A 25,448-nucleotide genomic window follows, 5' to 3' on the forward strand; every position below is an offset into this window, starting at 1 on the left:
CATAGCTACTAAATTGCAGCTGCACTATTCCACCAAAATAAGTTTTATACACAGTAGAAGTTTTAGTCCTAAATTTAAGGTACAGTATGAGGCATTTGTTGACAAATATATATGCATTCATCAACTGATAACGTATGAAAGTCTGCTGAAACTATTTCCTTACCATTTCTTTTTGAACAATGCTGTTGACAGTCTCCAAAAATTCAAACGCCAATTGCTTCGCCAATTTTCAGAAATTTTTAACATACTTTGCCATATGTTCATTAATGAGCAAAGAGTTATTCATTTTAATGGCTGACAGAACACTGATAATCTCCTCATGGTTTGAACGTTTTTGTTTATCTGGACTGTCACGCAGCAGCCCTGTAGCTGGTAGTGAAGGATTTAGGTGTCTTGAGTTGTGATTTGCAACAAGTGATTTGCTTGTGAGATGACGCTTTAAAAAGTCAAGTTTCCAAACGTCGTCCCACCATTTTCCACTAGAAACTTCTTCTGGAACTTTCGTATCACGACAAAACAGTCATATAACGCCAATTTCTGAATCAATTTGTCGCAACGGAACATATATCAAATTATAACTTTCTGCAGTAGCAATTTCTACCGTTTCCTCAAGCCATTCCACCTTAAATGAACTTGGCAATTCTTTTGCGCTTAACGCCCTTCAACTCTTTCGACACGAGTGAATCAATTTTTTAAAATGTGAAAACAATTAGTCTACGTTTCTACGATATCAGCGTTCAACGATGCACACTGTGCAAACCGGAAAAGGAAAAGGCTGTTGGTTGTGAAGCACTTAGAGATCCGAAAGACTGGGTCAGCGATTCAACGAGTGTCAAGCGAGCATGAGCAGTGAGGTACGAGACTACGAGATCATAGATATTGATTATCGAGTTGCAATAATAATGCACACAGCCAAGTTGGGCCTCTCGCTGCCAGATTCTCCTGTGGTCAATTTAGCATTTTTCAATTGAAGACCGTGTTTGTTTTATTTATTCACTTGATGGTGATAATGTGATAGTAAATCACATTTACTCTTCTGATTTCTGTAAATGTTTTTTTCAACCTTGTTATAAACATGTAAGCGATTGTTACTGCTGCTAAAGAAACAAAAACAGATACAGTTACTCTGATTTAAAGACCTTCACACAGGTAATGGTTTATAGAATTCTCTGAGCCCAAGCCCATTTTCCAACCAAAATCAGAATCCTTGATATTTCCTTCAAGCCATGAGGAAAGAGGTTTTATATCATACACAGAACGTGAACACACGACGTCCATGAATTCTATCAGTTCCATCAAAACTCAACAGTGGTGCTTGTTTTAATGTCATGGACTATTGAAAAATGTTTTTTGTAGCCCTCCGGGACAGATAGCATCAATTTACACTTCCCATGTAAGAATCTGCACTCTAATTCACAGATCAGGGCGGCCTCACATGATTTCCTTCACTTCAGCTGGCATCCCATCAGTATCATCTGCATCTTGGGTGACACAAATAGAACTTGACAAGTGCAAGAAGCAAATGTACAGTGCTCATCCCAATTACAATGCTTTTATCTCTCTCAAGTCAACAGGGACATTGGCTCACCATTTGCTTCTCGAAATGCTTTTGGAAGACGTAGGGTCAGAGCAGGTTGGGTCAGTATTTATCTTGAACTAAATATGAGGCTCCATCTCACTTCTGCTGTACAATTATCTGTGTTATCTAAGACAGGGTCTTAAAATTTACTGCTGACTGACCATGAAGTTTAAGGATTGGGGCCACCAGGTAACCCTGGCAAATCTAGATTATTTCCTTGTTGCTTATTGATATGGCTGTTTCCAGAAGCTTGCCTCATTTCCAAGGGCTTTAGTAACTGTTTCTGTGACCGCACAGTGCGGCACATCACAGGTTTGCTTTCTAATATGGTGAAGCGTATCTTGCTTTGCTTGGCTTATGATAAATGACAGTTGTGCCCCAGGCAGTTTAGATCTGCTGGTGATGTGTCTAAATCATCTACCCATTTTCAACAAGACTTAAATAGCAAGCTTTTGCACTGGTTTCTTGGAGCCCTCAATACTATATTTAGAAGGACTAGAAGTCAGTTTCAAACTTTACCAGTAAATATTCGCTGAGGTTTTTGCAAGGTGATAAATTTGATTAAATTAGTAAATACGCATTTGCATTGTCCTTTTTATGTGTTTACTGTTTTTTGTCTTGTATATATTACAGTTTAACTAGGTTTTTAAACTGAAACACTGAACAGTGCAAGAATTTTAGAAATTATCCAACTACAAAGACTGTAAGAAAATGGATGGGTGGCACCAACCAACATTCTCAACAGGTCTAATGCAGTGTGACTTTACAAATTGTGCAAATGTGGACTGAAAATATCTTCTAGAGCATCTTTTACAGGGGTCTCCTACCCTTGTTTCTGGAGAGCTCCAGTCCAGCAGGTTTAGTTACCATTTTCTAAAGATATGGAACAATATCACTGTGGTCAAATAAACAGGTTAATAATTTAAATAATTTAGATATTTAATTAAGATCATTTAAAATAGTTATTTAGAAATTATTTAGGATTGAAATGCAGGTATTTTCAGCCATCAAGGACTTTAGTTCTCTGAATTGAACAGATGACCTGCTTTGTTTATCAGTAGTTCCAGAAATTAGCAGGTTTTAGAAAGAGACCAGACTAACAAGATTGGGCCTCTTCAGGGCCAGGGTCGGAGTCTCCTGTTTTACTCACCTTAAATTTATAATAATTTATTTACAATGTTTCAAAATTAACTTGATAAGAATAGTTTATTCTTGCTTAAGGTATATCATACAGCATTTAGTTCTCTGATTTACCAATCATTATGAAATATGAAGTGTTATAGTTCATGTTTGTTTCCATCATCAGTTATCACAATTATATTAATCGTCACATTATTGGAAGGAACGTGAAATGTAGGTCACATTACTAATAAATAATTTACTTAAAATAATTGATTTCAAGCCACCTGGAAAACCTGGCTTTAAACTGAGTATAAAAATAACTTTTCACTTGTAACTATAACAAATTCACAAAGTTTGTTCAGGAAAATTACAAGATCTTTATTTGTAGAGATATATTTTTCTTAACAGACATGGCAGTTAGTTACGCAGACCTTTTGCCATCAACATCGTTGATCAAGAAGGGGCCTATTGTGAAAGATAAAAACCTATGTGTGTGCCTTCGCGCTATTGGAAACAGTACAAGCTGTATGTCTCCGACACACGCTTTGCGTCACGTTGATGTGTTGTGGAATTCTGTCCCTGGGCAGTCGCATTGTTCCAGTCCATCTCATAACAGTCACGGTCTCATCTCACAAGAAAGTTCCTGTTAAGTGAGCAGCATGAGGACATGTGTTCTGCTGGAATGTTGTCACATCAGGTTGAACCCACAGGAGATCCCAGGAGCTCATCAATGTAACGTTGTGCAGTCAGGTTGTCATCAGTCATCTGTTGCAGCTTGGCATTTCGGATGCAGTGGAAAAGTGATCACAAAGGTGGAGCACGATGATCAACTGTAGTCTATCAATTATGGGCTTTGTTGGCTTTAATAACATCTTTCCCGATTAGAAACCTCTGTGTCAACACCCCACACCACAAATGGCAGTGTGCTGATTTAGTTCAGGTTTTTCTTTCTTGATTTTTACTGGGCTTGACTCCAGACATGTAAAATAACCGTATCACTCGTGTCCAATGAACCCTCTCACTAATAAAGTAATTTAAATTACTCAAAGTAACTTTATCATTACCTATATCCACATGCTTTATTTTCACACTATAAGCCATACACACATTAATAGGGTGTGATGGTGATGCAGTAGCCTTGCAGTGCTGGGGTCCTGGGTTCAGTTCTGGACCTGGGGTGCCTCCTGCTTGGAGTTTGGATGTTCTCCCAGTTTTTGTGTGGGTTTCCTTTGGGTGCTTCTTTGTCCTCCCATAATTGGTTAATTGGGCTCTGCGAAACTTGGCGCTGGTGTGTCTGTGTCTGCGATGGACTGGCGTCTTGTTCAGGCCGTATCTTGCCTTGCATAGGCTCTGGCCCTGCTGCTGTGTCGTTAAAGTGGTTAAAAATGGATGAATGGACAGGCAAAAATAAAGGGATGTTTCTTTTCATATTCAGAGTGTTAGACCTTCAAGAAGCCTCCTTTAATCCAGCTGATTCCCCTTTTATTAAACCAGGCAACTACACATAAGAGGCTCAGGTGTCATTTACCTGTGTTTACTTGCAGAGAAGTAATTTGGAATTTGTTTTGGTGAGTAGCTTAATAGGCTAATAATAATAATAAACCGTTCAGTAGTTTATGGTAATTCCATGCAGTATGAAAATCATGTCTGGATAGATTTGGTTTTTGCATAATTACAGACCTAATAATTAGTATATATGTTGGAGTGTTTTAGTGTCTGCATGATTTTACATGCATGCACTATTAAAATGAACATACACTTCACAAACCATGCAAAAGAAAAAGGAATGTAAGTCCAAAGGGTCTGATATTTTATATTGGCTATACACTGTATATTGGTTATACTTTATATACAGTAGCTATTATAATTTGATTGAGTGCCTCTTTGTGATTTTGGTAGTGGAAAGGCAATAATAATTGTGCTGCTTATGTATTCAACTATATATAGACAGCTGCATGAATATATTACTAACCAGTGAGAAAGAATTTACATAAGTACAGTATTCCCTTTTGGTAAGAGGGTATGTATAACCACAAATTTTACAGACAAAAATACAACTTTATTGTTATTCACAGTGGACATCTTTATTATGACTTAATCCATGTGTGCTCCTTTATAAGACAAAAAACTCACATACAAAATATATTTGATGTTCAGTACCATATACTGTATAGTGTCTTCATACATAATGTATATTAGCGAGTGCAATTGTTCTTGTGGGGAAAAAGTACATTACTATGTCTGCATATTATATGAATAATTCCCCCATCATATCTGTAACAATATTTTATTTAGGTAAAGTGTGCTATACTGCAGGTTCGAAAAAATAATATATAGATATAAATTACTTTAATTATTTTAGTAATTTACTTTTATATAATATACTTTCGAATCTATAACAACAGAACAGTCCGTTAAACATGTAGCTCATATTAGAGAGATTTATAGCCCTTCTCACTTTTGATGTACTTCAACAAGGTGTGCAGTTGCTTTTTAGTCAAGTGCTCTAGAGGCAATATTGATGGAAGCAAGCCTCCCACAAAATAATCCTGTAAGGAATGTTCTTTTGATTGAACTGCTATGAAGCACAACTAATTAATTTAGTGAAGCAGCCTCCATTACTCATACGGTATACTTTGTATACTGACAGAGCCTGCACCCAGGAGAAAACAGCAGAACTCAGTTACGTCTTTTGAAGACTTTTAAGTCCATTATAGTTTTTCATTCTAGTTATTAAAGTTAGGTGTTTATAGTTCTCATTTATTTAATTAAATGTATTTACTCTCACGGTTGTGATTTGAAGCATTCAGCTTTTTTTTCGTTTCAAATCATCACTGAATTTGATTTGCCTTAGAAACACATGTGTAGTATGGGGAGGTGGGTGCCTGCAATTTACTATGCTAAATCTAATGCATTAATTCCATAAAGAGCTTAGAGTATGTATGGCTTTACCCTTACAAATCTGAGGTGCTAAGCCGTAAATCGGAAATGAATTATATCCCTCTTATATCGTGTTTCTCTGTTCTGTCTCCCTGTATATGAAATGTTAACCCAGGAGTATGCAGAAACGTGGCCCAAGCATGTGTTGCAGAGTGGTAAGATAAAGATTTTGAAGGGATTTAGCTTTCAAAAGAAAAGTTAATCACATCAGAATCCCCATTATCTGCCCTTAAACTTCACTAACTTAGGAGGGGGGAGCATTTTAGGTTTTTTAAGATCCTTTAGCTAGCAATGAAGGCCATTATATTTGAAAATGAGCAATAACGTGCAGACGTTTGAAGCTAATTTTAGAGCTGCGGTCCTTTTGAGCTTTTAAACTGTCTTTGGATTTATCAAATCTTTTCTGAAGTATAAAAAATATACTGTACAGGCGATGCCAAGAGAAAATTAGCATCATTTTCATATTAATGGAGTAGATGAGAGTGGAAATAATGTATCTTATGTATGATCTACAACCTAAAATATATTGTGTTGCCAAATGCAGAAGACATTCATACCACTCTGTGTGGTGTACTGTTGTGTGCTGTTTCTTTGGAAATTAGGTTATAAAAAGTCACACAGGCAGTTTATTTTCACACACTGCAATTCAAGCTACTACAAAGTGGTTAATGATTGTAAAACAGCACCGATAAACCGTGTTTATATGCAAAATTTAACATGAGACTGTAGCTTTAATAAATACTTCAAGACTTCACTTTTCAAACTCTCAGTGACCAGTTCCAAAAATAAAATCTTGTTCTTTTTCCATAATACATTGATATACTTTACACCAACAGCCAACACAAACAAGAGACAATTGGATATACCCGATGAAGACATCAATACCGCATTCTTATATACATTCATTGTATTTATTACATGATCTGGCTTGCTCTTTCTGAGCTCTGATTGCCTTACATCTGTGGTTTATATTTAGCACAATGCTTTCTTTGTCACAGTGTCCTGGTTAAGCTCTTTCTTTCAACAAGGCAGTCTAAAAATAGCTAGTACAATCCGTCTGTATTCCTTTCTAAAATTATGGTTTAGAACCCCATAAACCACAGCATTCAAGCAGCTGTTGAAGTAGGCCATGAAGTAGCTAGCAGTGAACAGCCATTCGGGAATGGCAAGGCCTAGACTGGGGTTCACAGCCACTGCAAGCCCAATGAAGTTCAATGGGGCCCAGCACACAGCAAAAAGTACGAACACCACAAACATGGTGAGGAAGTTACGAAAGTCGTGCGGCTTGATTTTGGGCCTGTTGTCGGGCTTGACTCTTCTGCGGACTTGAATAACAAGGATCCATATCCGGAGGTAGCAGTAAGTCACAATGCTGATGGGGAGGATGAAATGGACAACCACTACTGTGATGGTGTAGAAGGAGCTGACCGACTGCGCAAAAGTGCAGGAATACACCCGAGGGTCATATTGCAGGGACTCCACAAACCAGTTTGGGACAATGGCAAGAATAGTGAGGACCCACACGAGGATGACGTAGCAGATGGTGTTCTTGTTGGAGAAGAGCTTGTCATACTTAAGGCTGTGGCAGATATAGCAGTAGCGATTGATGGCAATGCCCGTAATGTTGAAAATGGATCCAATCACGCTCAGTCCCATGAGGAAGCCGCTGATCTGGCAGTGAATGTAGCCCAGGCTCCAACCGTCATGGAAGATAGCTGTCAGAACCAGCGGGTAGGGGTAGATGGCCACCACGAGGTCTGCTACAGCCAGGCTAACAACAAAGGCATTTCCTGTAAAGAAAATCAAGAAACATTAGGGGATCCTGCACTCTTCGTTGCTCACGAAGAAACCCAAGACATGTCTGACATCAGTGCTTGGGCAGGAATCCAAACCACTTGAATTTTCCGAAGCATATGGTTAATCTCTTTGTGCTTTATTTTACCTTTGATCTACACGTTTAATCAAGAGGGAAAGGGGAGATTAAAAGCACAGAGGATGCTAGACGGAGCTGCATTATGTAGTCGTGGAGAAAAGTCTGTGAACTCTTTGTAAAATAGTGATCTCTGGAATTACATATGTATACCCAGACATACATTTATATACACACATGAATATAATCAAAATATTATCAGACACAAATGTAGAAATTTCTGATTATCCTCAAAAACACAGTAGACTTCTCTCAATGGCTATACGGTATATCATGCTACAGTAAGGAAAGGCACTGCATTTAACATGATGTTTCAGAAGGGCAATGAAGAGGAAGCAACCAGCTTCTTTCTATTCAGAATTCCACACATAGAAAAGCTTTATAACTGAGCATGACCTGTGTTTCCTAATAATTGTGCTTTGACCTGTCCCTCACTTGAGTGATTTCAATGTTAAAAGGTAGAATTGTATTTTTACAATAAAATGTAACCAGTCTTTTGCAACATCATGAACAAGTGAACAAGTGTGTTTTTAAGAACTTCTAAAACTTCCATTAAGGATTCTCTGCAGTCTTGTAACAAAAAGGACAACACTGTCTTTTTAAATGATTAATCCGAATTGGGTTACAGCTGTATGGAAGCCATGAGGGAAAACATCAGTCTTGTAAGTAACACAACTACATTCAGATGCCGAAACTATTTATGTTTATGGGACTTCCCTGTCTTGAGCTAATATTCCATTTCCAAATTCTAAATCTATAAATGCTGTTTTTTTTTATCTGAAGGCATTTTTATTCTGCTTGGAAGAGATATTCACAAGGTAAAAACTAAACAGTGAAGGGAACAGCATGGTCAACACCTACAGTAAAGCTCCAACAGTCATAAACTGAAAGAGTTCAAAGACTGATTGACAGAGTCATGACTGCACACTGAACTTCTGTATTTGTGTATTCTCTTAAAACATGTTTTGCTGCAAAGGTTCTACATATTCACAATGACATCAAATTTCAGATTGCATTTCCTAAAATACATCTGGACATGTTAAATGAGCATATGTGTTTGCATGCTGCATGAATATCAGAGCTACTTACTTGTTGAAGGCACATATACTCAGACATAACTTAAAAAGTTTTGTGTCTGAAATGAGCTACATTGAGCATGTCAGGATTGCTATTATGAATGACAGCCAGACAAATACAGCTTGCAAAGTCAGTGCAAATTTGCAGCAATCATTGAATCATTCATTATTAAGGATTTATCCAGAGCCTGATTTGAAGGAAATGTAATCATTTAATCATTCTCACTCATCTCCCTGCAACACCTAAGGGTTCACTAGAGGGAATCTAATAATGTTGCTTTTTAATTTTATTAAGGACAAGTGTGGCAATTGTCATTATATCAGAAAGATTTTTATCAATTTACATGTATAGAATATGTATATAAAATCATAGAAACAATCTGAGGTATTCTAGGCTTCAAGTGGACATCCTTTAAATACAATAAAATAACTATTAATTCTTCTTAAGCTTTACAAATGTATTGGACCTCTTTGGCTATGCTCTAGTCAGTGAGTCTATAATGTAAGTTCAGTTCCTTGCAAAAGTATTCACCCCATTCCAATGATATCCCATTTTGTTGAATTATATATAATGTACTGTACATACATTTTCAAGTGAATATTCTTAATCCAGCCTTTAATGCTCACGTAGGACATGTGTGAAACACGGGTGAAAGAAGTTACATTTCAGCAGAAACTGCAAAGAAACATCCACACCAAAATGTGTTCATTGCACAACTATTCAATACACTGCAGATGTTCCGTATTCCCTTCTTTGGCTAGAGTGCAAGAAATTAGTAAATAAGATCCAGGCATAACAAAACTGAGTTTCTAATAAAAGCATTCAGTGATTCATTGTAGTTTATTAATTTAGTCCCTGGAACTAGGAAGATTGGATTTAACCTGAGATGTTCCTATCACTCACTGTACATTCTGGGCACTCCTGAATAATTCCTTTATTTTTAAATTGCAGATTTAAATAGAACTGCTTTTTACAGGACTTACAAAACAACATGTTCTAGAAAATGCCATCAACGTCTGACATTTATCTTGTAAAATTGCTCTTATTAAGGAATAACAACAAAAACAGGTTTTTGTTGTCCAAAACTCCACATACTGTCCATGTCCTAGTCAAACCCCCCAGTCCTATACTTTTGTATTCAGCTGTTTAGCTCCTGTCAGCTGGTTTAATGAATCAGTCTTGTAATTTGGCACTGGTCGTAACTTCTTTCTGTTGTTTGGTATCTCAGTGGATTTCTGTGTGCCCTGCAGTCTTGCAATGACTTATCTCGAGTTATGAGTTATAAAAAACAAAAAATATATAAACAAACAGTTAAAAAAAAAACCTTTTTACATAAACATCACATAAAGACCATTGTTCTTGTCAGCAGCAATCATGTTGCCCCATTTTCACATTGCATGTATGCTACTGCCAAAAACGAATCAAATTCAAGATTAAGAAAATTCAAGGCTTTAGATATATTATTCTCTGGTGCTACATAGACCTCTCGCTACACAATTTTACAAAAAGATTTATATAAGACAAACTTACATTTTTAATGTAATATTCTTCATACATATTTACCTTTTCATATGCCATAGGTTTCTGCACAGTCTGATGCAATTTGCTTTCATCTTCTATTCACACATTACTGGATCTTGTCAATGATCAGCTCTACACTAAATGTTTGGAAAAGTGAAATGTTGATCCCAATACATTTGTTTCATTACTTCCTGTAGATATTGCTTATCATTCTAATTCATGCTGAAAGTGTATTATTCATGAGCGCAGGAACACTATTTAGTTCCTTAAGGTCCTACATTTAGAATCACACTTCAATACTTGCATTGAGCCAAGATGGTTTATGTTCCAGTTTCCAACAATGGGTACAGACACTAATTAGGTAGAAGTGAGCGGCCGTGTGCCAGGGGGATCTGTTTTTGGTTTGTTGCTTTTCTTGATCAATATCGATGATTTAGTTACTGTTATAGCTAGAAAACTAATTAACATTTTTGTTAGTATATTGATTTGTATATTTCAATACTGATACATGCAAACAGATCCAAACAGGAAGTAGGAATATAGATTATGCACATTGTATGGATGATTCTGAGCTGCAAGAAACTATGCATAAAAGGGATGTGGACATTTCTGCAGATCTTAGAGCTTTCAGTTTCCCTTCAGGATCAATAAAGTCTTATATATCTATCTCTATCTTTTATGTGCTCATCAAGACTATGTGGGGAGGCAATAAGAAGCCAACATAATGCTTGGGTATACAGCAAAAAGTGTGAAATTTAAATCAAGTGAAGTTATAGTCAGGTTTTACAGTGCTGAAACTTTACCAAAAGTGTTGTGGGTATTAAGAACAGGTGGTGGAAGTATGAACTCCAGGCTCTTTTAAGAAACAGCTGGATGGAATTTAGATTTAGTTAGCTACTAAATTAGCTCGAATGGCCTCCCTCTTGTTTGCGATTTTTTTAATGATCCTACACGTTCAGTAATCTTTACATCCATCTTCCGGCAGTGTGAGTGTGATGTGAGTGTGATGGCAGGCCAAAAGTCTTTATTTTATGGGTAAACCTGTACAACTAGATAAATTGTCTATTTGCCAGATACATGAGCTGAAGGGAACGGCATCACAAATGTGTTGCTTCTTTAAAAGCACATTAGGTTTTTTTAAGATCTCTCACCTGATTCAAATATATATATCTTAACAATACATTATCATTCAGCACAAAGTATATCAGTCACAGGGCATTCCCTCAATCTCTCATTTATTATACTTTTATTAAATGAGACATTTTTTCAGAGATACAATTATATTAGTAACCTAGGATATAAACTGAATAATAATAAACAATGTTATTCATTTTTTTCAAACTTTTGAATAGTATTGTACAGTATGTGTGAACTGTAGAAATTAGAACAAGGATTACCATAGTTCAAGTCAAAGTAGACAGTAAAAATAGATTTTTTCTCCCCTTCTCCAATGCATTTTCCCTGCTTCAGAATATGTTCTTGTCTCTATGGTTTCACAATACATTGTACAACCTGTAATTTTACACTTATATATTTAGATTTCATTACAATAACTCGTACACTGCTTGATAGAAGGAAGTTTTAGAGAAGGTGGGGCAAAAAAAATCTAAAGCCTTTTCTTGCTACTAGTGCTTAAGCGTTTCAGAAGATGACATGAGTATTGTTGACAGAATGTCATTCAGAATGAACTAATTACCACTGACAAGGCAGTAGAGGTCTTATGTTTGCAGTTCAAAACATTTTCAAACACATAGCTGAATGACACTACTGACAGAATTTAAGTAACCTAATAGCCACACTAAATACAAATTCCTTTTCAGCCTAGGTCCTAAACATTTACCAATTCAAATCAGCACATGTACAGTTCATTTTAACAAAAACTGGCACAGTACAGCTCGATTTACCCATAAGGTTGATGGCTTTTCAATTTTACGGTATAGTGCTTCATGCGATTTTAAATTAAGCTCTGTAATTTCTCATGACGCTATTCATTTTGTTTACCCTTTATCAGCCGAACCAGTGAAGACTAATCCTAAGAGAAATTTGTCTTCTTTGAATGTCCTTTGAAGTTCGTCTTTGCTCACATCTTTCCAAATTAAGAGAGAAAAAAAGATTTATTAATTTGAAAAGCTCTTGAAAGAGCTCCTTTACTACAGTTTGGAGCTCTTCAAAGGTCAAGGATATTATTCTTTAAAAGAACCACATTTCAGTTATCTTTCTAGGAACTAATACTGTACCTTTAAAGGGCTACAGCACATAAAAGGAGGGTGATTTGTATTATTTTGAGGGGGAAAGGTAAAAGCTCAACAACAACTATCTCAGTCTTTCTAAATCTGTTGTGTAACTGTGTAAACTGTCTTATAATTTTCTCCTAAATTTTTTATTTAATAGTTACATTTACTGTAAAAGTGATGTAAAATATATATTTCCCTGTTTACTGTCAAGTCTAACCTAAACTCTTCCAGCAACTGTCCCTATTATCATCCTATTGTATATCAACAGACCAGTGAAATATAATCTTGTAACCAAAACATAATTTTGATTTTTATTTATTTTTAACTTTACTTTTGGAGATTACCATGGCACATTATTAGGTGAAGGATGTATTCATTTAGTTGTTTTATTATTATTCACTACAATCATTTTGTTTGCTGGGTTTGTTACTGGCACGTAACAATATTTTGTATTACAAAAAGACAGCAGAAAGGGAACAAGAAAATCTCTCTCCTGCATGGAAGACTATTCAATAGAAGAATATACATGGCAGCAATGAAATGCTGACAAAAATAGGCAACTATCTCTTTTGCTGTTATTTTGTTTGCTTTTATTTAACGTCAACATGTCAGTTGCTTTTCATGGAACTCTAAACCTGCAAAGAGATGTTGGTATTTCCAGTTATACAACACAAAAGAGTTAAATTACTCATGTCCTCCAGTGAGGGGTTCCTTCGGGTTTTAGGGGTGCCTTTAAATAGCACCTGATTGGCTGCTTATCCACTTACTTAATTCATTTAAGTCATTAAAATCTGAGATAGAATGAAAGGCAGAATGCAGCATGTGAGCACTAGAGTTGCCTACCACTGCTACAGCTAAACTTCAAAGGTTTTTAGCTGGGAATTGAACAAATTCTGATCTTCTTCTATTTCTTGATAGTGCAGATCAACTACTTTAAAGTACAATTCAAGAAAGAGCTAGTTTGAGCATAGCCTGATGTAAACATATTACATTAAAATATAATATCTAATCTAAATGTTTAAATTTGAATATTCAAGTCAAACAGACTACACTAAAAAAGAACTAAAGTGTGCTTTGAATGAAATTTAAATTCACATGGTTAGGTGCTTTTTCAGGGTAATAACGGACAAGTTCATAGTGTTGTGTAACTTCTCACAACAACAAAATAAAAAAGCACTGATATTCAGTTCAATTTAAACTATTTTATCTTTCCTTAACTAATCAGATGACTGCTAATTTTCTTCTAGAAAATATACTGAGCATCAATCAAAACCTATCATGTATAACTGCAATAAATTCACAGTTGTTTTCAGGAAAATTCCAAAATTGGTAATGAGTGCCCTGACATTCTGTGGAATGGACATGACATAGTAATTAACAAGTCATTAAAAAGATTAATCTATTGGGGGTCCAATACAGTCACAGGCTAGTAGCATAGAAGCACTGCTAGAAGCAATACAAGCTGTTCATCTGTAAGTTGACCTTTAAATGCAGATATTGTCTTGTGAAATTCTGTCCCATTTCTCTCATAATACCTAGGCAACCATGTGAGTGTTCTCTGATCTCTCTGCCCTAGATGGCACAGAGATCTCTCATCTTCCCACAGATGATCAACAGGGCCAAAATCTGGAATGTACAATAGGACATCTACAGCTGAACTGTCACAATCTCCTTTTACAAGAAAACCTGATCGGTGTACAGTAGCCCCCATGCTGCCAATGTGCTATAAATCACTTGGATGTGCTATAAATCACATAAATCACAGTGGAGTGCTGTTAAGTCCAAACATCTTGTCCAATCAATCACACTGGAATCTCACCACACAGAAACTTTATTCATCGCTAAAGATCACTGCTGGTGATCTCTCTGTTGAAGATCCTCTCCTGATGAGTCCACCTAAGGTGTAGCTCCAACATAGCAATTGCTACCTTGTTCAGGAGCGTACTGTACAGTATATTGATTCCTTTCTGTTTTTCTGTCTTTCTTGATTTTCAAGTGTAATCACCTTAGCACCAATGAGGTGATTAGTCTTTCCGCAATGGTCAATGTCACTTGAGTGTACTGTATTACAGTCTTTCATGAGTGATCAATTAATCAAAATGACACCAAAAACTTTTAATCAATATCCAAGCACTACATGATTTCGTTTTTCTAAAAAGACACAAGTATTATTAGAGTGATGTGTTTTTTGCTGCTCAGCACACATATATTAAGAGAATAAATCAGGGACAGAATGATTAAGATTTTTATTGTAAAGCATCTCACAGCAATTTAATATTTCAATCAGTAACTGTGAGGTTTCAAACAGCAGATTAACAGAACTTGCAAAAAGGTGTGTTGCAGTTCCTTTCCTTCTTTATCTCTATATAAACCAAAGTGTTGGAGAAGTGTGGTATTTGTCACCTTTGCTTTCTCATAAATGCCAGGCAGTCCAGTGGGTCTAATCTGTTTCAATCTTCAGCCTTTCTGGCAGCTCACTTCATGGCAACATGTGAAGTGACTGAACTTCCTCGAGCTCTGTCCTTCTAAGGAAGCATAAAGCCAAACTCCTGCTGCACGTCGTCAAATCGAAATCTCTCAATCAAAGAGTGGACAAACGGCTGTGACAGCTACTGTATACTGTCTTTAACCAACAGTACTTTTCATAGTAGTTTGACGTATCATGGCAGAATGGTGTAGAAGCTGAGAGCCCATTTTTTGGAGACATCAATTAGGAATATTGAATTTATTCTGGATTAATTTAGAACGGCATTGAGGCTCTAGCATACAATACCCGTTCATTCCTGGTTCATTTGGGGTGACCTTTTAAATTATAGATACTTCAATTATATTTACATTTTGGATAATTAAGACAAAAACATTGAAAAAGCTATGATTATATGTTGTGTAACTATGTGTAATATACTAGAGTCTTTTATAATTTTATTTAGTAATCTTTGCATTATACCAACTTTTTGGATTAATATATAATATTATATAATTGGCCTTGAAATGAATCAAGCAATTATTCTGCGTTGCACTGTTCTCTGTTATTTTCTTTACTCAGAAAAAAATATATATGAATTGCATTCTAAACATGGGAGCTTGCAAGCAAAAGGGTAAGTATCGTGTCATTAACTGTCATGTCAAACTGAGGAAATGTATCAAGAAATCAATAGATTCTAAGTAAAAATGTTACATTCCTTAAACGAGCAAAAACTATTCGCAAACACGAGAATCTCTTAATTCCAATCATCACAGAAAGACATTTTTCTTTTGAAAAGAGTCTGTCCGATCTACGCATCAGTTTTAAGCAAAGGCAGTCTCACTGACAGTTCTCTTGCTTTAAGGCATCACGCAGTCTAATTTGACAGCATGGCAGAAAACACGAAAAAGAAATGAATCTCATCGCACAAACAACTGCATGGTCTCAAAATGTCATTCCGATAGTCTTCATTTAGTATCGCTAGAAGATGCTCTCAGAAATGGACAGTCACAATAAACTAATTGATGGGTTTAACACTGCTGTCAAAAATTTACCCTTCTGTCTCCCAAAATAAGTAAAAAAATAAACATAAACATATGAACAGTATTTTTAAAATATGGAAGAATTGAAATTGTTTACAAGCACATCTACATACACTGTTGACTTAATGGTCTGCATGTCTCCGGCAGTCGATACAGTAAACGTAAAGGTAAAGGTGGAAATATTTCATAGCTCAACAAATGAAAAAAAAAAATACCTGCTTTCCTGAGTTTCTTGTTTCTGAAGACGGAGATGATCACCAACAGGTTGCCTAAAATATCGACCACGATAGTGGTGATGAGGACGGTGGCAAGCAAAGTGACTACCCAAGGAAACCGGAGCTCGTTCGCGTCCTCACCTCCCCATGAAAGGTTTTTCATTAGAGGCTGACTTCCCCCATCCATCCTCTCCTCATCCTTGTAGGCACCGGGCAGTTAATTCTGGCGACATTCAGTGTCCCGTACGCTGGTTCAGTCTATGAGAGTATTCTCAACACTTTGTGTTACACAGGATGATGATTTCGATGATCATAATAACCATACTGTCACGTTACCATTTACCCCCTAGCAAATTGAAAAAAAAAACGTTAAAAAAATCCTAAAACATACAGTTAAAAGCATTCTCTGGTTTTGTCAACAGGTGTCCTGATTTAACTAGCCAATGGATGCACTTTTTCTAGTTTACGTCTGAGTTTAAAGCATTACAGTAACTTGCTCTATTACATATTTAAATAAGTTTTGGCTTAGATTCAAAATCTTTTAACTCCTTGTTGATTTAACAACTGATTTCCTGTGCTGTTGCCTCCACAGTTACTGTACATTCATTGCATATATCTGTCGTATAAATATATTAGAATGAGTACAGTTTCATTGAAGCAACACAACTTCATCAGTTTGTACATGCTATTCGACAAGTAAAAACCACCGGAAAATTTAATATATAAAACTGTTCGGATACGTTTTGTTCTGCAGAGTTAAAACTCTTCAAATGCGCCATATAAACTTTCTTCCTTTGGTGCTTTTTTTTCTTCCCCTTTTCTTAGAAATGCCTGGCAGCGTGTGTCATTGTTTTGTACTTTTCCTTCTGCAAGAGCCGAAATAAAAACGGTTTGCTTTCTAGCGTGCTGTAACCATTGAATTCTCCGAAGCTTATTCATTTTTTTTTCCATTCATCGCTTATCTCCAGTCCGTCCATTCATTGTTTTAATCAGTTTGCTTAACGGTCCGCCTCTCTCTGGACAGCATCCAAGTATTATACTTAGTTTGCCTAGCTGCTTAAGGGTCACAACAACAACCCATTTTGCTTTGCATCATTCATTTTGCACATTAGGTTTTCACTTCTTTGTATTCAAAACTTAAGATGTTAACACACTAAAACGCAGTGTAGTTGTCCTTCAAAAACCGTTTTTCTTTTTTCTTTTTGTCAGATCGATTGCAGTTATTCTTTCCCTTCTGTAATCCCAATATCCGTGCCACCCATTCTCTCATCCGTGATTCTTTCCTCCCTCATATGCTAACGTCTGACTATTGTACTTTCAAGCTAACCCATTCGCGGATGTGCTTTCCTGCCCACCTTAATCATCAGCGGTCCTTGTGCTCGTGTGCTGCTGTGTGCTGCGTTCATTTGAGCGGTCCCTATATATTGTAACGCCCTCGCCTGGTGGTGAGGAGGAAGCGCCCCTAGGCGCTCGTAGTACCGCTGGGCATGCTGGGAGTGGTAGCCGGGAAGAGTCTGAGGGTCAGCACGATGACCAGCGGCTGACCCTGCCTGTGTAAATAATGTCCTAGTAATTCTAGTGCCCTGTGTAGTCCTGTAAAAGTAGAGTGTGTTGTTAGGTAATTACCACCCTAAATGTGTGTACGTGTTCGTCAGTCTCCTCATGTGTGTGTAGATCCTGTGTTTGGTTTGGTGTGGATGTAAAATAAAGCCAGTGCTTGGTTAATCGCGTCTCCACTGTTCTTTAGTTCTGAGAAAGAACCTGCAATACGCTACATTGGTGTCAGAAGCGGGCAGAATGAACAACTCGTGGCAGACACTACCCGATTCCATAAAGCGCCGGCTGACGCTGGAAGACGCAGAACCCATCGGCGGCGCACATAGGGAGCCTGAGCAACTCCTGGGTGCGACAGGTGGCCACAGCCCTTACCAGGGCTACCCAGTAGTGGTCCCGCCAGTAGAATTGGGGCGGCCGCCCCGGAGAGAGGATGCCCTCCCTGCCGGAGCCGATCAGCGATTCCCACACCCATCGGCGCGGGTGCGACCAGGTCGCTACGATGGTGAGGCGCCTTGGGAGACCTATGAGGCGCAGTTCCAGCTCGCGGCCCGGACGAATGGCTGGAGCCGGGCAGAGATGGCCGGCCACCTAGCGGCGGCGCTGGAAGGAGCGGCCTGCCAGGTGCTCCTGGACGTCCCGGAGGAGGACAGAGGCGACTACACGGCGCTGGCAGCAGCCCTCCAGCTGCGCTTCGGTGTAGAGGAGGCGCCGGACTTGATGCGGGAGAGGCTGGCCCTGCGGCGGCGCCAACCAGGAGAGCGACTGGGCCCGGTCGCCGCGGATGTCATGTTCCTCGCCCGCCGAGGATACCCAACTTTCCCCCGGGAGGCGCAGCGGGAGATGGCTCTCCAGGCCTTTCTCAAGGCCCTCTCGCCCGAGGAGCTGCGGCGCCACGTGCAGCTGGCCGCGCCAACATCGCTGGAGCAGGCCTTGGCCCTTGCTACACGGGCTGAGGTAGTGTTCGGGGTGACTGGCAGCGCCAGCAGATGCAGTGCGCCCTGCCGGCTGACCGAGGCGGCGACGGAGGAATCCAGCGAGGGGGAAGAGGAGCCAGCCCGTGCAGCGACCGCCGCGGAACAGCCCCGCACGCTGATTTGCGACCGCTGCGGGAAAAGAGGACACCGAGCCCGGTTCTGCCGGGCACCCGAACCTCGCTCGATCGGCGTCGGGAAACGGGAACGGGGCGGCTCAGCGCGGGGAAGGCCGCCCTTGAACACCTCAACCCCCGCTCCGGAGAGCGCTGTAAAAACCGGCGCCCCTCACGCCACCGTGGGGCGAGTCGGCTGTAGCCGGGGCCTGTACCTCCACTGCCGGATTGAGGACCAACCCTGCCTGGCCCTACTCGACACCGGTTCATCAGTGACCCTACTTCGGCCGGGCGTTCTCCCCGACACCGAGGGCACCAACCCCCCAGGATGGGAGGCCTCCAGCCTGCGGCTGAGGACCGTGACGGGACAGCTCGCTGCAGTCCGGGGGAAACGGGTGCTTGCCTTCCGTCTGGGTGCAGCGACGGTGCGCCACCCCTGCTACCTTGCACCCATCCAGGAGGACTGCATTCTGGGGCTGGACCTACTGCAGCGAGTGGGGGCCAGGTTGGACTTGGACCGGCAGGAGTTGGTGTGGCAGGGGGAGCGACTGCACCTGGTGGAGGGCAGGTCCGGCGAAGGCCGAGGGACGCGGGCTTGCCAGAGCCGGGGGAACAAGAGGCAGCGGCGGCGGCGGCGGCGTCAGTCGCCGGGGCAGACCAGGCCTGCGAGCCGGGGAGCGAGCGTGCCGGATCCTGCCCCTGAGTCGGCCGGGGGGCCAGACAAGGCGGCGGCGGGGGCCGAGCGTTGCGTGGAAGCGAAGCGTGCCGTTGAGGACCTCTTCCAGCGGAGCTGCGAGGGCCTCGATCAGGACCAGCGGCAGCGGCTCCAGGAGCTACTCGCCCAGAACGAAGACCTCTTTGCGGCGAGGGATGAGGACTGCACCCGCACTGCCCTGGTCCAACACGAGATCAACACCGGCGACGCTCGGCCCATCCGCATCCCACCAGGACGCATGGTCCACGCCAAGCGGACCGCCGCCGAGGAAAAGATCCGGGAGATGGCCGCAGCGGGGGTGATTGAGCCCTCCGCGAGCCCGTGGTCGGCGCCAGCCGTACTGGTTAAAAAAAAAGACGGCTCGTGGAGGTTCTGCGTCAACTACCGCAAGCTGAATGAGGTCACCCGGAAAGATTCCTACCCCCTGCCGAGGATAGATGACGCCCTGGACTACATCACCGGGTCGACCTGGTTCAGCTCCCTGGACCTCCGCTGCGGCTACTGGCAGGTACCGCTTGCTCCCGATGCTCGCCCGAAGACGGCCTTTTCCATCGGCCAGGGCCTCTGGCAGTTTACTGTCATGCCTTTTGGCCTGTGCAATGCCCCGGCGACGTTCGAGAGGCTGATGGAGAGGGTGCTGGCATCGGTCCCGCGGAACCAGTGCGTGTTATATCTGGACGATCTGCTGGTTCATGCACGGAGTTTCGACCAGGCCTTGACGAACCTCCAGGCGGTGCTGGCCTGCATCCGCCGTGCTGGCCTGAGGCTCAACCCCCGCAAGTGCGAGCTCCTGCGGCGGGAGGTGACCTTCCTGGGACATGTTGTTGGACCGCGAGGGGTGGCTACGGACCCAGGTAAGGTCGCTGCAGTGAGGGGCTGGCCGACTCCACGCACCGTCGCGGAGCTCCGCAGCTTTCTGGGGTTGGCCTCGTACTATCGGAGGTTCGTCCGGGACTTTGCCAGCATCGCCGCCCCGCTGCACCGCCTCACCGACAAGGGCCGCCGTTTTGACTGGGACTCGGGCTGTGAGACTGCCTTTGGCCGGTTGCGCGAAGCTCTGGTGGGGGCCCCCGTGCTGGCCTACCCCGACCCGCGGTTGCCGTATATTCTCGACACCGACGCGAGTGACTCGGGGGTGGGGGCGGTGTTGGCGCAGGAGGGGCCGGATGGGGAGCGCGTAGTGGCTTACTACAGTCGGGCTCTGACTAGGCCTGAGCGGAACTACTGCGTGACCCGTCGCGAGCTGCTGGCGGTGATGGCGGCGGTCCACCATTTCAGGCCGTACCTGTTCGGGACCCGGTTCCGGTTGAGGACCGACCATGCGTCCCTCACCTGGCTGCTCCACTTTAAGGAGCCAGAGGGACAGATGGCGCGATGGATAGAGATCCTGCAGGAGTACGACTTCACTGTCGTGCACCGTGCGGGGTCTCGCCATCTCAATGCCGACGCTCTCTCGCGACGCCCCTGCGAGGCCGCGGACTGCCATCACTGCGCCCGGCGGGAGCAGCGTGAGGAGGCTGTCCGCACCGTGGCGGGGGTGAGCGCCGCGGCCACGGCCCGGGAGGGGCCGCTGGGGGTGGGCCTGCCAGACCTGGCGCAGCGTCAGGCAGCTGATCCTGACGTGGGCCCGGTGCTCCGCTGGAGGGCAGCAGGAGTGCGGCCTACACGAGAGGAGCTCGCCCCGCACCCGAAGTCCGTCAAGGCCCTCTGCGCCCTGTGGGAGGCCTTGGAGGTAAAGGACGGGGTGCTGCGCCGGGGGTGGCGGGTACCCTCCAGTGGCGAGGTACGGTGGCAGCTAGTGGTGCCTCGGTCGCTCCGCGGGGCGGTGCTCCGAGCGGTGCACGGCCAACCGGGTGTGGGGCACTTCGGCGGTAAAAAAACCCTGCAGCGTCTCCGAGGCCATTTTTATTGGGGTCTTTGCCACCGGGACGTGGATCGGTACTGCCGAACGTGTGCGGTGTGCGTGGCGCAGAAGGGTCCCCCCGAGCGCTCTCGGGCCCCCCTCCAACAACACCAGGTGGGGGCTCCTATGGAGCGGGTGGGAGTGGACGTTTTGGGCCCGTTTCCGCGCACCGAGGCCGGGAACCGCTACGTCTTGGTGGCCATGGATTACTTTACGAAGTGGCCGGAGGCCTACGCCCTCCCGGACCAGAGTGCCCCCACGGTGGCCGATGCACTGCTGGAGGGGATGTTTGCCAGGCTGGGGGTGCCGGAGGAGTTACACAGTGACCAGGGGCGTAACTTCGAGTCCCAGGTCTTCGCCAGGGTGTGCCAGCGCCTGGGGATTACTAAGACGCGGACCACCCCGCTGCATCCCCAGAGCGACGGGTTGGTAGAGCGGTTTAATCGGACGCTCGCCACCCAGCTGGCCACCCTGGTGTCCCGGCACCAACGGGACTGGGACCGCCACCTCCCCCTTGCGCTCTGGGCGTACAGGACCGCGGTCCAGGAATCCACCGGGTGCACCCCGGCCTCGCTCATGCTGGGCCGGGAAATGCGAACACCGGTGGACCTGGTCTTCGGCCCGCCGCCCGGAGACGGGTCGGCACCGCCGGCTGGACCGGACTACGAGTGGGACCTGCGGCAGCGGATGCAGCGGGTGCACAGCTTTGCACGGACCCACCTGACACAGGCGGGGGTCCGGCAGAAGCGGTACTACGACCTGCGCTGCAGGGGGCCTGCCTTCCAGCCCGGGGACTCGGTTTGGGTGTACAACCCGCGGCGCCGCAAAGGCCTCAGTCCTAAGCTGGCGCCGTCGTGGGAGGGGCCCGCTGAGGTACTCGGGGTGGTGGGCGAGGTCTGCTACCGTGTCCGGTTGCGAACACGGGGGAGAGTGGTGGTCCTGCACCGAGACCGCCTGGCCCCCTACCGGGCCCGGGAGGAGGAGCCGTGTGGGGAGGCTCCAGAGGAGCAGCCGGGGCCGGAGCCGGCCGATAGTGGGGCGTCCGTGGATCGCCAGCCGTCACCGCGGCGCAGCGGCCGCTCACGCAGGGTTCCGCAGCAGTTGGCCGAATACGAGTACAGCCTGAGGGGGGTGTTCGACGTCGGCGAGACGCCAGACGCTTCAGGTGGGGGCAGTGTAACGCCCTCGCCTGGTGGTGAGGAGGAAGCGCCCCTAGGCGCTCGTAGTACCGCTGGGCATGCTGGGAGTGGTAGCCGGGAAGAGTCTGAGGGTCAGCACGATGACCAGCGGCTGACCCTGCCTGTGTAAATAATGTCCTAGTAATTCTAGTGCCCTGTGTAGTCCTGTAAAAGTAGAGTGTGTTGTTAGGTAATTACCACCCTAAATGTGTGTACGTGTTCGTCAGTCTCCTCATGTGTGTGTAGATCCTGTGTTTGGTTTGGTGTGGATGTAAAATAAAGCCAGTGCTTGGTTAATCGCGTCTCCACTGTTCTTTAGTTCTGAGAAAGAACCTGCAATACGCTACAATATACAGTATGGGCTCTGGCCGTAAACCCATTGACCATTACTTTAACCCTTTCACCTCCAAGCTTTTTAAATTAAATACGCTACATTTAAAAAAGGAATTCGTTTTAATTTCGGTATTATTATTAGCAGTAGTACAGTAGCTGTATTAGTAGTAGCAGTAGTCGTATTGCAGGTGTTATACGGATTGACTTGTCGTCCTAGGAGTGCATCTACAGTAGTCTGAAAAATACATTGATCAAGAAGCATAAAGACATATGAAATTATTCAAATGCATTCTGCAATTACTTTCTAACTTTAAGTTATGTTTTACGCTAGTACTCACTTTAGACAATCCTATAACATTTTGTAAAAACCTAACCTAAACCTAAACGTTAAACCTAAATAAATATAATGTATTATATATATATAGACATAGTACATTATTTATTTATATATTGAAAAACATACTTTGAGAGACAGAGAGATTCAGCATCTCTTTTATCTGGTGTACTGAACTGTTCATTGTTTCCACAAACAAATCATGAATTCACATCCCAGAGTTGACACATGCAACCCCTAGCATCCATTTTTGGCTGGTTTACTGCCTTTCAATTGCCTTTGTGTTTGATTTAAGGAGAACAAGCCTGGTAAATTATTCTAGAACCGATTCTGTGAAGAAGGCAGACCCTCTTTTCAGTTCTTTGATATGTATTTTCTCAATCAAATAATCAGACGTTCACTGTTGATCTTTTACGTCTGCTGTTATTAATTATATTTTAATTTGGGTCTTGGAGGTTTTTTACATCATCAGTAATGGCCTGGCTCATTCCTCTCCACCAGGGTTTGCTATCAGCCTTCAACATGGTAATGACTGTATATCAAACTTTTTCTTCAATTCTTAAATAATGTCTTGTATCTTGACAAACCTAAACACTGACAGCCCTCAAAAAACATTGAATAGCACAATATCCCCATGTTAGTTTTTACAGCATGCAGGAAAAGACTATATACTGCAGATACTGCCTGTATAATCCTTTACAATGGAAGTCTTGAAGTCTCTTCCCGGTGTGTGGATTACAGGATACACCAAAGGTTTTCTATTCAGGTTTTCAAGTGATTTGATAAAATCATAATAAGGGAACTACAAATTACAATCGTATACTGTTGAGGGTTTTTTCCCACATAAGCATTATTTTGATAGTCAAATCAAATGAGCATTCAATGAGCAGCATAAGTAAAACCCCAAGCCAATCTCTCTGTTGCCTTGCAACTTCTGTTCATAAAAATCCCCAGCCTGACATACAGTACTGCTGTCACCCCTCCTCTGCTTGTTCTCATCTCCAGTCTCTTGTCTTTCCTTGTATCCTTTCGTCCATGCTCTTCCTTTCTCCTGTGGTGGCTGACTAGTCATAACTTCCCCTCAATCCATGTCTCCGTCCTTCATTTCCTGCATATAAGGTGGTGTCAGAACCACTTTCTGGTGCCTCCTTAAAACATGTGTGCCTCTGAGTCACAGTCCTTCTTCACAGGACTGTTTGACTATACAGTATCATATTCTTAATTTACTGCTTCATTTCCTTGTGTAATACCTTCCTGTAATCACCTTTTAAAGCGCAATTGAAATAATTAAACTTTAATTATTGCAATGTATTGATGTTAATTAGACAATCACACCCTTTGTAGAGCTGTCCTCGTACGTTGCTTTTAATAAAGGTTTCTGTCAAGTAAATGAAGAAAATCCCCATCATAATATTATTTCTTTCTAATGCCAAAGGATAGGTGCTTGAGATAATCTTGCATTACATCTAGGCTAATAGCTTAAGTAGATTTCCATAATTATCAGAGTAATTTAAGTTCAAGCGGAAATAAATTGATCACTTTTATATTCACCACCTTAAGGGTTTTTTTATAGCTCTTGTGGATTTTTGCTTACAAAAGGACCCACTTGGATGATCAAGATTCAAAGCCTCTGTACACTCCCCAGTGAAATGGTACAAGACAGGTCAGCATCTCTTGAATTAAAATGTATTTTTCGTTTGCATTCATTGAAACATCAGTACACACAAACAAAATTAAATGCCGTGTCTAAAAGTCTGTCTTAAAATGACATTTGACAGATGGAATACCTGCAGAAAAAGTCTCCAGAACTGAATTGGATTTAAGACTGAATATGTCTTGTATTTTCTTGGTGGTGTTATCATCCACACAGATGGTTGTCAAAATATGCCTCGATCTTTATTGAGAGAAACGTTTATTTCAGTCTATCTGCTTATTTTATCATTCTATTAATTGTCTGATGCAACAATAGCTCATCAATAACTTCAGTCATTGGTTTTGACAAACCTTATATCAAAGGTGAAGAAATCACTGTCTTTTCTTAATTGAAATGAAAGTATAATCAAATAAATATCTGGAATAACAATAGTATTGATGGACAGTAAGTGTCTTCAGTCATAATGGATGCAAAGGACATTACATTATTAACAGTAAGAAGTGGTCAATTTTGGAAAAGCTGTGAAATTGCAGTACTTTGTGTTGTATAATTTATCCCCTAA

General features: G+C 42.4%; 1 protein-coding gene and 1 long non-coding RNA gene across 3 annotated transcripts in view; one reads left to right on the forward strand and one right to left on the reverse strand.

The window, feature by feature from the left end:
- The first annotated feature begins 384 nt into the window (after positions 1 to 384).
- LOC107077704 (uncharacterized) overlaps positions 385 to 25,448 on the forward strand; it is a 47,955-nt gene continuing 22,891 nt past the window's right edge. The window contains exon 1 of the long non-coding RNA XR_001478702.2: positions 385 to 854. This is a non-coding gene — a long non-coding RNA (uncharacterized lncRNA). The remainder of the gene's footprint in view (positions 855 to 25,448) is intronic.
- mtnr1al (melatonin receptor type 1A like) lies at positions 4,751 to 17,523 on the reverse strand. Of its 2 annotated transcripts, XM_015349848.2 has the most exons (3): positions 16,267 to 17,523; positions 16,126 to 16,179; positions 4,751 to 7,431 (listed from the first exon to the last, which is right to left on the reverse strand). In XM_015349848.2, the coding sequence occupies exons 1-3, from the start codon at positions 16,310 to 16,312 to the stop codon at positions 6,662 to 6,664; spliced, it is 870 nt and encodes a 289-aa protein (XP_015205334.2). In that variant the 5' UTR covers positions 16,313 to 17,523; the 3' UTR covers positions 4,751 to 6,661. The 2 variants fall into 2 exon arrangements, with proteins under 2 accessions (XP_015205334.2, XP_069052261.1); XM_069196160.1 differs by having other exon boundaries at positions 16,126 to 17,523.

This window comes from Lepisosteus oculatus, chromosome 11 (genome assembly GCF_040954835.1).
Source record: "Lepisosteus oculatus isolate fLepOcu1 chromosome 11, fLepOcu1.hap2, whole genome shotgun sequence".
Taxonomy (NCBI): domain Eukaryota; kingdom Metazoa; phylum Chordata; class Actinopteri; order Semionotiformes; family Lepisosteidae; genus Lepisosteus; species Lepisosteus oculatus.